Source organism: Silurus aristotelis (genome assembly GCF_946808225.1).
Source record: "Silurus aristotelis genome assembly, chromosome: 17".
Lineage (NCBI taxonomy): Eukaryota > Metazoa > Chordata > Actinopteri > Siluriformes > Siluridae > Silurus > Silurus aristotelis.
The window spans coordinates 17101569-17115781 of NC_139590.1; the positions used below are offsets into that span (position 1 = coordinate 17101569).

Consider the following 14213-nt stretch of genomic DNA (forward strand, 5'->3'; position numbering starts at 1 on the left):
AGAGGAGATGTGGTATTGTATGCGGAAGTCAGGTGTGGCAGAGAAGTATGTGAGGGTGGTTCAAGACATGTATGAGGACAGTGTGACAGCAGAGAAGTGTGCAGTAAGAACGACAGACTGATTCAAGGTGTAGGTTGGATTGCATCATGGACAGTGCATGTAGGATGTTTTGAGGACAAAATAAAAGAGGCCCGATTGAGATGGTTTGGACATGTGCAGAGGAGGGATGTGGGGTTTATTGTTAGGGGAATGCTGAGGATGGAGCCACTAGGAAAGAGGTAAAGAGAAAGGCCAAAGAGAAGGTTTCTGGATGTGGTGAGGGAAGACATGCAGGTAGTTGGATTGAAAGAGGCAGATGTAGAGGACAGAGTAGTATGTAGAAGGATGATCCGCTGTGGCAACCCGTAATGGGCGCAGAAGAAGAAGAAGAATTAAAAGTACAGGTGAAAGTAGACCTAAACCCATTCAACAAAATTGATTACCTGCTAGAGTTCAGGACAACCGTAAACGTTTTTATTGCTGTAGGACTGGACACATTGCAGCCAACTGTCACTAAAGCGCAAACAGGTAAGACAGACTAAGCAAAGTGACTCAGCGTTGCTTTAGCGGGTCCTGTGCAGCCAAGTTGTTTATTTTAGCTGATATATTTGATATCTGTTGTCGAGTGCGTTTATTCTGTGGGTCTTATGCTATTTGTCAGAGACTGGAGATGGGTTATGTAAAAGCACCATTACATAACATATGCACAAATAAAAAATAAAAATTTTGGGCCAGGTTTGAAATAGATTGTCCTGGATTACTGTTGCCGTTGCCATGTTTGTCAAACCACCGGTAAGCCTAATCAAACTGTTGCCCCCTGTTCCGTTGTGTCCTATTCCGGTAATGGGAGAACTGCATGAGCGTGTGTTGGTAGATTGTGTCGGCCCGTTACCAAAGTCAAAGTCGGGTTACCAGTTTTTACTCACAATTGTGTGTGCCACTACACGGTTTCCATAGGCTATCCCCTTACGTTTTATTACTGCTCCAATTTTAATCCAAGCATTATTATAATTCTTCTCTACTTTCGACTTACCTAAGGTGATTTAGTCAGATCAGGGTACTAATTTTGGTTCAGAAATTTTTACACACTCTATGATGTTACAGATCAAACATGTAGTTTCTAGTCCTTATCATTAAGGAGAGTCCCAGGGTGCTCTCAAGCATTTTCACCAGTCACTAAAATCAATGTTGCGAAAGTACTGTTTGTATACAGGTAGAGTTTGGGATGAAGGGGTACCCTTTATATTATTTGCATTGCATGAAGCTGTACAGGATTCTCTTTTGTTTAGTCCTGCGCAGCTGGTTTTTGGACATGCGGTACATGAACCTTTACAGGTGCTCAAATAATCCTTTATGTCTGATAGTTCTGGTGAAGATTCAAAGAATCTCTTGGACTATGTGTCTAGCTTTAGTGAGAGGCTGCATAAAGCGTGGGAAGTCACTAAAAAAAACGTAAAGTTGTCCCTGACGAAAATTAAACATACATTTAATAAGAAAGCTGTAGTTTCAGTCCGGTAGAAAAAAGTTCTCACATCATTAGCCAGGTCTCTCTCAGCTAGGTTTTCTGGTCCGTATGTTGTGAAAAGAAAACTAAGTGATGTAGACTAATTTAATCCCCAGAGCATAAGAAACATATCCGTGTGCCACATTAATATGTTAAAGGCATATCATTCAATTGAAGCACCTGAGGGGTGTCTTGCACCCCATTTGACTCCAATAGCTGTAATATCTACCATGCTGGAGGTAACCATCATGTAGAAGCGCAAGAATCTTCAGGGCAGAAGTCCTTCTTTATTATTGCTAGATTGCCCAATTTAGAAACTTTGAATGAGATGCTTTCCAGACCCACTCATTCTCATTATCCAGCAAGCAAAAAGAGGACATTATAAGATTTATTCACAATTTTCTATCTATTTTTGGAGATGTAACCACTCAAAATTCTGTTCTTCAGCACGACATTAAGGTTACGCATAACACACCACTTAAACAGCATTTGTATCGTGCCATTTCCGTTGTTTGTAAGTCCCCAAACTTGATGGAACTTTTAGATTTTGTCACAGTTTTGGATTCCTATCCTCTGCCGCATATGTATGATTGTGTGGATAATGTCGGAGCCGCATGATTTGTTAATAAGCTTGATCTTTTAAAAGGTTACTGGCAAGTTCCTTTAACTCCCGAGGCATTTGAGATATCATCGGTTGTGACTCCTGATAACTTTCTCCAGTATACAGTATAACTTTTCTGAGGTTGTTGAACACCTTACCCGTTTGGTTAGCCCCATGTTTTCTACACTGACCACAATCTGTTAATATTTTTGCATAGTATTTATAATCAGAATCAACAGCTGATGCGGTGGGCATTACTAGTACAAGATTACACCTTAGAAATAAAACACAAAAAGGGAAATGATAATGTTGTAATTCAATTCAATTCAATTAATTTTTATTTGTATAGCGCTTTTAACAATGAACATTGTCTCAAAGCAGCTTTACACAGATAATGCGGTGATTAAAAATGAATATGTTCTTTATGAGTAAGTTTGTCCCTGATGAGCAAGCCGGTGGCGACTGGCAACTGTGGCAAGGAAAAACTCCCCGAGATGGCATAAGGAAGAAACCTTGAGAGGAACCAGACTCAAGAGGGAACCCATCCTCATCTGGGTTACACCGAATGTCCATTTGTGGCAGGTATACAATGTTGCGGGGTGCAGTGATGATGATCAAAAGCGAAATGTATTCCTGAGTCAGTGTAGGAGACTGTTGACATCAACTACAGTCCAATCTACAGTCCAATTCATCCATGTTGTAGTGGATGCACTGTCCTGTGTGTGTTAACCTGTATTGTATATTCTGATTTTTTATTTTTTTTGTGGAAAATTGTTGCAAACTAACTTTGTTTTTGTTTAGTTTTTTTGTTTGTTTGTTTGGTTGGTTGGTTTTTTGGGGGGGTCCACAAAAGCACTTACATGTTTGCATAGTTTTGCTTTTCTATCTGCCCTCTGTCTCCCTTTCGTCATGCCTTTCTTTGAATTCAAGTGCCGGTTCCTTTCATTGGGGCATTATAGGGGATCTGCCACACCTCTCGCGGAAGCAGATGTCACCAAAAAGGCGGGGCTTCGAGGATTAAAGCGAGATAAGCAGGAACAAGAAATTCTGCAATTAAAGCAAACCCCTGTCTGTAGTTCACTACTCTTTTGCATATACATTTACACTTAACCTTACATCCACCGTTAACCTGCTGTTACTGCCATTTTCCAACTCACCATGTGGACAGGTAGTTTGGGCATGCCTCTACATATCCCACTTAGATGTTGTTTGTGTAGGCACACTAGGGTTAGAGAAGTGTCCCACCTGCTGTATTTTTGGGCAGGATAGGAAAATGCATAGGTAGAGAAGTTTTGTTTTGTACTTTGTTTTGGCACTGTCACTGAGTCTACCTCTGAGATTCACTGTTTCAACTTCAATGGGTCTCTTATTGGGAACTGCCTCTCAGTTATGTCCTTTCTTTCAACATCCATAAAAAAAACACCATATGTTACTTCCCCTACCTTATACTTAAAAAGGTGGACTTAAAAGTAGATCAGAAAAATTGTCTACAAGAGAAAAGCAAGCCCCTTTGAAGCTGAGAAAAAGAGGGAAAATCTAAGCAACAGACATTAATTGGGTGCCCTTCTAGATGCATATAGTTTTTGAACAGCTCATTTGCCTTTTCATTTAACTGATTGAGCAGTAATCCTTAGTAAGGCTAATTAACAGTTAGCCCACATGTCAATTTTTGTGTGAGGTGGGGGGTGATTCTCATCCTTATGCCTTTCTGGTAAATAACACTATATTTACTTAGAATTTTTTCATTACTTATATGTGCTTTTAATCTCATTCCAGTGCTGTATGAATAACCTTCACTCTGTCAGGAAGGCTTGCCACTAGATCTTGGAGCATTTTGAGCCCTAAAAGCATTAGTGAGGTCAAGCACTGGTGCCAGGGCATGTATGGTTCAGCTCACCCACATCAGTGCCCAACATATGACATTATATAACAGTACATATAATTCTAGCATTGAGGTTTATTAAGCTACGAGATGAATGACAAACAGAAGAGCAGACTTGTTGATGTAGGTTGAGCTGATGTGTCCATCTCTATGAGAGCCACCAACCCTTTAAGGGACATAGCTGTTGGCTTTATCAGTGAGTTGCCAGATGCTGAACTGGGGCCCTTACTGGACACTGCAAGAGTTGAGTGCTCTCTCAAATGCAGTGACAGACACATTGACCTTTTAGGTATTGGTTGATTACCACACAGTTGAAGGTCCTAAACTGTTGTGTTTGGCCTCATCCCAAAATCAGACACTTTAGCAAAGACATATTGACGTACACATATTCACCCATTTGCAAAGTTTTTTCTCAGTGTGTTGCTCAGCACCAGGCCCAAGCATTTGAGATTTACAGCCTGGCCAAGTTGAATGTGGGAGGCATCAAAATCAAGGTTTACGGTGACGAATTGCTGACATAAATTTAACAGGAGATATCGAAGCCAAGGAGTATATCTGACAAATGGCTGATATCAAAACAGTGGGGAGTCTGCTGGGATCAACAGACATGAGTTTGCAGGCAATAGACAGGCAGTTTCAACCTCACTAGGCTATGGAAAGAGCCTAACCTTCTGGCCAATTTGCTTTGCTAGATCCACTTGTGTAAGGGAAAAATAAATGGAAAGAACTGATCCGATGGTTGTCCATCCTATAGATGGCTGTTGCTGTTTCTCACTCCAGTTCATGCTATTTGTTATATCTGTGTTAATAGTACATGCTTCCCTTTATACCTGCATGTGGACATCCATAGGATCAGTGCTCAGACACCACACTAAACTATGTAGCAGCTCAATTCCAACGCTTGGACAAAAATGGATACACTGACAACAGCAGAACATAAAAAAAAAAACTTTAAGCTTTGGAGTACAGAAAGAAATATGGGACAGCTATTTCTATATCTTGCCACTTGTCTTTTGACATTCAAAAAATATGTTTCTAGCCTTGTTTAAGAGCCATTAAAGAGGCACATTAATTATGTTATTACACTAACCTCCACCTCTGATTTCTCCCAGGGGTCAAGGATGACTGATTTGACTCTGCTGATCTGAGGAATGTTACGGTGGATTCCTGAGCAGCTCTGACATATGAAGACACCCAGGGTGAACGAAGCCCACTCTGGACCTAAAACAAACAGACAAAACATCAAAGTACAATCTGCAATTACCGTGATATAAGCCTTAAATAAGCCGCACCTGTCTATACTGAAACTAATGAACTTTACACAGGCTTTAACGAAAGACACTAAATGCAATATGTTGCGCTTCTATTAGAAGCATAGCGGTATTTTGGGAATAGCATACCACTGCATTCTCCCGCTTTTACTGCATGTGTTCAAGACTGAGGATTATGTCCTTTTTATTTTCTGATGCTCATTTCTAAGTTTCTTTGACTAACCCATAACGCTGTTGCCAAGAAAAATAAAAAAGCACGAGTTTTGGAAACCTGTCTGTGCTTATATGATTACTGTTGCAACTGGAGTTTTAGTGAGCTCCCTTAACCCAGACTCAACGCGCTACAACAGCTTGTATCTAAACAGTAGCCTACCAAGTAAGTCATTGTTCACTGTCTTCCTCCTTCCTTTCACAACTACAGTGGTACCTTGACCTACAAGTGCATTAATGTACGAGTTTTCCGAGGTACGAGCGGTCACTCGGTCGATTTTTTTGGTTTGTTATGCGAGCAAAAAATTGTGGTACGAGCTCGAGACATCGCTGCTAGATGGCGAAGCGAAGCCAGAAAGCGAAGATTGTGACGAAAATTAAGATAAGCAAAGAAGAAAAAGTAAAATTGTTAAAGTTTAGGGATACGTAGTGTACAGGAGTGATAGTAAAAAATTACTTTTCCCTCCGCCTCCGCTTATCGCCTCTACCCCTCCTCCACACACACACATTTCTCTGGGGAGTTTATCTTTTGTCATCGTCGTGCGCCACCGGTGGAAGTTTTTCTCCCGATGCCGTGCAGCTCAGAACACAGGTGAAGTGCATTTTTTCGTTTCTGTTCGGAAATTTCATTGGTCTAATGTTATGTCGCTCAGTGTTTTGGCTTGAAGTTTGTGAAACAGGGAAAAACCCAGGAAAAATCCATCTATTAGCCGCTTCGTTGTTTAAGCCGCGTTCAAAACGTGGGGAAAAAAGTAGCGGCTTATAGTCCGAAAAATACAGTACACATAAATAAATAAATAAATAAATAAATAAATAAATAAATAAATAAATAAATATCTTTATATTAAAATATTTTTTATGTAATTAATTAATTAAATTAATAGAAAGAAAGAAAGAAAGAAAGAAAGAAAGAAAGAAAGAAAGAAAGAAAGAAAGAAAGAAAGAAGCACACAGGATCCAGGATGTAGGAAAAACACTAATTCCATTTTAACCACACAACATAGTAAGGGGCCAGTAACAGTGACAGCCTGAGAAAAAAAAGAAAGAGGTCAGGAAGTGGTAAGATAACTGTAAAGCATAGTAACTGAAACTTGTTGGTTACAAATTCAGACCAAATGGCCATTAGATAAAAGCAAGTGTTAAAGGTTAGTGCCTGGCTCAACTCCAAAAGCATAGTAAGGACATACAATAATTATGTATATTTATATTATGTAATACTTCTACACATAAATATGCCTGAGTGTACATGACAGTTTTTCTAGGTAACATGTGGGGTCTGTCGCATAACATTTTATTCTTGGCACACTACTTTACATACACATACCTAAAATGAAGACTTTTTATTTACTCATAGAAACAACTATGTTTAATAGCATCACAAAGCAAGAACCAGTGAGACTTCTGTTAAGTTTGTTGTCGGCATGCTGACCAAGCTCAAGCAGTCCTGCTAACCACACTGCAAGCATACTGCTCAGGCATAAGCTTTACTACTGGAGTAGAAAATGTGTTGAGTACAGTTTTAGCACTTAATATAAAAAGCATTTTACTGTGACAAAGGGGTATATACACTGACTGTCCACTATATTAGGAACACCTGCACATTCATGTTATCTAATGGCTCAGTCATATGACAGTAATGAAAAAAAAAGCTTGTAGACATAGTCATGAACTTAGCCATCGAAAAAGTGTGATCTCTGTAACTTTGATCATGGCATAGTATTTGGTACAATATCGATTATATACTAGTATATTATATATATATATATATATATATATATATATATATATTATTTGCATATTGTGAATGTCTACAGTGGCAACAAAAAGCCTACACACCCTGATAAAATTGCAGGTGATGTTAAAAAATAGGCCATGATCAAATAATGTGAAAAACAAATTTAAATGCGTTACATTGAAAAAAGAAAAGATTTCAAGAAAGGAAGCATACCAGGTCTCGTTGTATCAATCAGGCGAAGATTCATAAATTGTATCTCACAGTATCTCACATTTTCCCTCACATTTTAGCAACCATTTTAGTGTATCTTCTCAAGGGACAATACTATAGAAATTAAACATTTACATTTACATTTGCGGCATTTAGCAGACAGTGAAAAACTTGGATGTATTTTAGTGTAGTCAATGTCCAGCTTGTATAGCAGTGTAGATTTACTGTCCTCTGAAAATAACTCAACATACAGCCATTGTTGTCAAAATAGCTGGCAACAAAAGTGCACATCGTAAGTAATAACAGCTGTACATTGTTTATCCATGCAAACCCACATGTACCGTTCATCATTTACATGTTTTTGTGTATCTTGTATTAGAGCAGTTAAAATTTGGTGCTTTGAGTACAATTGTCTCATACTGACCACTGTATGTTTAACATGGCACCTTATGGCAAAGAACTCTCTGAGGATTTGAGAATAAGTATTGTTGTTTTCCACAATGATGGCTAGACTATAAGAAGATCGCTAACACCCTGAAACTGAGTTATAGTACAATGCCCAGGGTAATACAGATTTTTTCCAAGACGCTTTTCACTCGGAACAGGCCTCGCAAGGGTCGATCAAAGAAGTTGAGTCCTTGTGCTGTGCGCCAGGTGCAGAAGCTGCTTCAAAAAACAGATCCATGAGTTATACTAGCATTGCTGTAGAGGTTGGTCAGTGCTCAGACCATACGCCACACACTGCAACAGGTTGGTCTGGATGGCTGTCATCGAAGAAAGCCTCTTCTAAAGCTGGCTTACAAAAAAGCCCACAATCAGATGCTGAAAACAACCTGTACAAGAACAGGAGTTAGAACTGTGTCCTAGAACTGTGTCCTGTGGTCTAATAAGACTAAGATAAACTTGTTTGGCTCAGATGGTGTGCAGCATGTGTGTCAATGCCCTGGTAAAGAGTACCAAGAAAATTGTGTCTTGCCTACAGTCAAGCATGGTGGTGGAAGCATCATGGTCTGGGGCTGCATGAGTGCTGCTGGTACTGGGGAGCTGCGGTTTTTAAGGGAAACATGGATTCCAACATGTACTGTGACATTTTTAAGCAGAGCATGATGCCCTCCCTTCAGAAACTGGGTGAAACGGCAGGTTTTCAATATAATAATAATGACCCCAAACGCACAGCCAAGATGACAACTTCCTTGCCAAGAAAGCTGAAGATAAAGGTGATGGAGTGGCCAAGTAAGTCTCCAGACCTGTGGCACCTGTTGGGCATCCTAAAGCTGTAGGTGAAGAAGTGCCATGTGTCTCACATCCAGCAATTTAGTGATGCCATTATGGAGAATTAAAAGAGGATCCTAGCAACAAACTGTGCAGCTCTGGTGAATTCCATGCCCAGGAGGATTAAGGCAGTGTTAGATAACAATGGTGCTCCAAGATATTGACACTTTGAACACAGCTTTGACATGTACACTTAGGGTGTACTTACTTTTGTTGTCCACTATTTTTTCAATAATGGTTGAATTTTTAGTTATTTTAGAGGGCTTTAAAGCTATACTGCTTTACAAGCCTCACACTGACTACTCTAAAATAAATATAAGTTTTATTTCTATAGTATTGTTCCTTGAGAAAATATACTAAAATGGTTGCTAAAATTTAAGGGGTTTTGTGAGATACTGTGTGTATATATATATATATATATATATATATATATATATATATATATATATATATATATATATATATATATATATATATATATATATATATATAACTGGACATGGAATATAATCAGTATGAATGTAAAGTGTAAGCCAATCTAAAATTATGCTCATGTGTGGAGCAAGGTTTTAAAACAAGGAGTGAGACTACATTTAGCATGCTCAGCTTTTTTTTTTTAGCACACTGCTTCTGTTGTTAACATGTTATTTCACCTCAGCAAAACGTCATCCTAGTGTAAATTTTAACAGATGACAATTTGTTGTTCAGCATTTTATATTTTGACAGAAACAACTGACTTTCAGGGTTTGCAGGCATTTTATACACATCTCCAGGAGTTACCAAAATTAAAGCCCAATGTTTGTGATTAACACAAAATATCGATAGATAGATAGATTTATTCATCCCAATAGGACATTTACAGTATTGACTGAGTGCAAGACTTTACAGGGCAAAGAGATATTAAAAACTGAACAGTGATTCATATCCTGCATTTAACTAAAATCCAACTGCTCATCATAATTCTTTTTAAGGGTGTACCGGTACACACAATTTGCGGTTCGGTATGTACCTCGATTTTTACGGTTTGTAAACGGTTCGGTTCAATTCCGGTACAGTTATGGGGAAGAAATGCAAAACTTAAAATTGCTTGTAATTTTTTTTCACACAGTTTATTATTATTTACATTTGTGAACATACACAGTTGACATTTTTAAAACAGTTCTAAATAAAATGGCTGCTTGGTTAAATTATATATACAATAATATTTTATATGTAAAAAGAACATAGAATAAATCAAATTAATGCAATACACATTTTTATTATATTAATTTAATTGAGTGATCAATTAATAATTTAAATAATTTAAATCAAAATTAAATTAATGGAAAAATGTATTAAATAGTTTACATTTGTTAGACCCCATTTGTGTATGTGTGTGTGTGTGTGTGTGTGTGTGTGTGTGTGTTAGTGTGTGTTTTATATTTAATATTTATTTTTCTCAAGATATATTCTACTTAACTGTTCTGTTTATTTTAGCATACTTTACCAACTGTCTTTATTCCTTTCATCATTAATTTACTCAATTTTCAGGATTTTCTCCTTTTAAGAAAAAATCTTGAAGCTGGACCTAAAGAGCTAAAGAGTTCATAATGCTAGTATTATCCATTAGCCACTTTTTGTTTAGTGTCTAAAGCTCGCGCGATGGATTCTTTAGCATTTCCATGCATGCATAAAACAAATCTTATTTCCAGTACAGAGTGAGTAGCCACAGTGACACTGCGCTAATCTAGGTTCTTTTTTTTTTATATACATCTGGCATTGTTGTGTATGTTTAATTATAATAAAATGCACTTAAAATGTGAGGCAAAGACTAAACAAATTTCCGGTCCACCACTTAATATGTTCCTGAGGAAACTCAGATTTTAACTATGTTCCACACATAAAAAAGACTGCAATGAACCGAAAGTCCTGTACCGAAACATTTTGGTATGAATACATGTCCCAAAACAACTTCATGAAGAGGTTATGATTTTGGAATGTATAAGTTTCGTGCCTATAAGTATGTTCCTTAAATGTTTAGCCCTTATATTTTTATGCCAATCAGATATAAAGGTTTGCCTGCTGATTCTGATTCTTCTATTAAGTGAATAAAAATATTATAAATATGGCAGAATAGACAATGAAAGAAATAAGACAGCTTTTTATTCACGTTGGTCTCAACCATTGGGATAGATTATCTGATGAATAAATAAATAGTCCTGAATATTAAGTAAAAAAAATACTTAGGTAATAAATAGTTCTTCATTCTAAATCTGGAATTACCTTAAATCTGAGCTAATGCTGTGACAGATTATCTGATAAATAATTGTATATATTGTACTGTAGTTCACTTATTGTCACTTATTATTTAATTTAGACTGGATTTTAATTCTGTATTAGCATTTGTGAATTTAAATGCATAAAGAAATATTAAAGATTTAGTAGTAGTAATAGTAGTAGTAGTTATAGTAGTATTAATATTGCTGTTATACAGTAAGTCTAAAAATCAAAACAAAGGTAAATAAATGAACAAATGCAAATGAAATAAAAATAAAAAAAAATTGCTAATTACAGACAAATATATTTTTCATGTGTGCTGGGCTCAGCCACAACATGGCATCTTTGTGACCAATACAGACAATGCACGCTAATCAATAATGCAAGCAATTTGTTTATATAATTTGTCTATACATCCAGACACAGTGATGGCCAGAAAAATGCTTTATGTATGTGTCTTTAATTAGTTCATGTGGAAAGTGATAAACTGCTTAGTAAGATTTTAGATCCCATGGTAAAATCACTGTTCTGTTGAAAAGTTCCACAACTATAAAAAAAAAAGCTTTGACTTGTTTATGTACTACCATATGTAAACCATAAATTTATCCTATATGCACAGACAATGCTGCAACATACACTTTTAGTACAGACCCAGAAAGAGCTGCCTCTGTTTGACTCTGCAGAAACTCCAAAAGTTTATTAACAATGCAAGCCAAGGTGTTTGCACCTGGTGTTTCATACCATAAGGGGAAAACCTTCAGGGAGTACACATAAGGACAAAGAAGAAAGTTATTGCTAAACCGAAGCCTCAGGGGATCAGCACCTTTTCTGGTCACCAGCAGTATTGAGATGAGTGATTGATTGTATTGGGAACCACTGATAGATAGATACATATTATTGGCTATTAGGTTGGATGTCTTAAATGTCTCCTAGAATGTAGATAAAAGTCTGCAGACTAGCATCTCTGTTGTTGTTCAAAACCGCATATGTGGGCTATGGGGAACAGCATATTTACTTTGCTGTTTGTGTGTCAGTTGCATGATCCACTGGTATTAGCACAGGGGCCTCAACAACTAGGTCATTTTTGCATTGTTAAATCATGCAACTCTCCACTGTTACAAGATGCAAATGCAGAACTTTGGACATTTACTGCACATTGTAATCATGAGCAGAAAATTAAAATGGACAAGCTGACTTAACCGAGACTATAGCTATACCCTCTGTGCGATTTTCACTGAAGGATATTCACCCAGAAACATAGATACGACATTACAATCTTGGTGAACCATGCTATGCTGAGGACTGTTTCTTTATAGAAATCAATGGCTAGCATGGAAAAGAATTCTGTAAAGCTGTCTATCATTAAACAATATTATGTTCATTATATAGATGTCTTTACACATTTGCAAATTTTAATTATTCAGCATGCCTTATATTTTGCATTATACGAATGCATACCTTCTTATTATTACTAAATGTTCTATATTTTATGGTGACAACCATAAAAAACCAAGGTGATTTTTACAACTTTTTCTAAACCTTTAACTGTCCAGTTGATCCTGTGAATGTAATACCTTAGATTTTTTGTTCTTGGACATCTTGGAAGCCTAAAGTGGACTTTTTGTTTGATATGTTGTGCTTTCTGTGCTATTTTTCTGTTTAACACAGTTGTAAAGAGTTACTATAGACTTTGCCATCTCAAACCAGTCTGCTCATTCTAATAATGTCAACTAGAGTTCTGCAAGAGTGAAAGAGAAAGTTTATAGGACTGTGGTGAGACCTGCGATGTTGTATGGTTTAGAGACAGTGGCATTAAGTAAAAGACAGAAGGCAGAGCTGGAGGTACCACAGCTGAAGATGTTAAGGATTTCATTGGGAGTAATGGGGAGGTACAGGATTAGAAATTATTAGAGGGACAGCACTTGTAGGACGTTTTGGAGACAAGATGAGGGAGGCGAGATTAAGATGGTTTGGACATGTGCAGAGGAGGGACATGGGTTATATCGGTAGGAGAATGCTTAGGATGGCGCTGATAGGAAGGAGGAAAAGAGGAAGGCCAAGGAGGAGGTTTATGGATGTGGTAAGGGAAGACATGCAGGTAGTTGGTTTGAAAGAGGCAAATGTAGAAAACAGGGGGGAATGGAGACGAATGATCCGCTGTGGCAAACCCTAATGGGAGAAGTCGAAAGAAGAAGAAGAAGAATCGACATCAGATTGCGCTGCAAATTAGGCCAATTATTTGGCAGGCGCATCTGATACACCAAACCGTGTGTGCATTCTGTGCAGCACTCTCCTATACCAGCAGGTGGCAGTAGTTTGTATTCACCATCCAAACAGAGAAACCAGAAGAGCTAGAAATGTGACAATATAAAGCAAGCAGTGTTTAAGCTGGGGCTGGGCGATACCAATAATTTTCTTTTCAATCCAATACCAAGCACTTTCAAGACAAGTATCGTCGATATTGATACCGATACTTCTATTAAATATGTATAAATGTTTTATTAATCTTACTGTTAAAAAAAGTCCAGTTTAAATATTTAAACTTATATGCAGTGTAATATTCTGCTTCTCATTAAATATTGTAATATCTTCATATCTGAAACAATCTGTATGGTATAAATTATAGCTTTCTCTCAAACAATTCTGCTAAAGATCTCGGAATCAAGCCAGAGATTCAGGGTTGTGTCTATGTTAGGTCCTTAGGTCTCCTCAGCTGTACTTTGTCAACGCTCTCATGATGAGCGGTGGTACAGCGGAATAAGGTATAGTTCCCATTGACATTCCTATTTAAGTTTTATAAATATTTATTTACTATATGGCATATCAATATTATTGAAATATTATAAACTCCCTTGTTTAAAAAAACAGATAGGATCTATACTTTTATTTGAGAATAGTTCCTTTTGATACAATGCCAGTATAGAAAATATCGATACTCTAGGATAGATCTGCCCATCCCTAGTTTACACCTTCTGTGATCATTCCTAACAGATTTATGTAGCTTTTCAAACATGTCTGCTAAGTTGCAAAAACAAGAGCTAGAATAACGTGTGTTACGTTTCTTTTCGCATGTGCTCATTTGCTAAGCTAATTAGCCAATCGGAGTTGTCTTTCTTGCAAACGAGCTCCGCCGCTGATTCGACTGATTCCGCTGATGGTTTTAGTTTTTTTCCCGCATCATTGGTTCTAGTCTGACGGCTTCAGCTGTTTTTCGGCTGAATCACAGCTGAAGC

The 14213-nt window shown here is 37.4% G+C and overlaps 1 protein-coding gene and 1 long non-coding RNA gene across 3 annotated transcripts in view; one reads left to right on the forward strand and one right to left on the reverse strand.

Annotated features, from left to right (window-relative positions):
* Positions 1-14213, forward strand: part of LOC310739802 — a 351802-nt gene that overhangs the window by 327462 nt on the left and 10127 nt on the right. The gene's annotated exons all lie outside the window — the stretch shown is intronic.
* Positions 1-14213, reverse strand: part of LOC310739726 (arf-GAP with dual PH domain-containing protein 1) — a 42738-nt gene that overhangs the window by 24384 nt on the left and 4141 nt on the right. For both annotated transcript variants that reach the window (XM_083565936.1, XM_083565937.1), the window contains exon 2: positions 5117-5247. In XM_083565936.1, coding sequence (XP_083422062.1) covers positions 5117-5247 — 131 coding nt within the window. The remainder of the gene's footprint in view (positions 1-5116; positions 5248-14213) is intronic.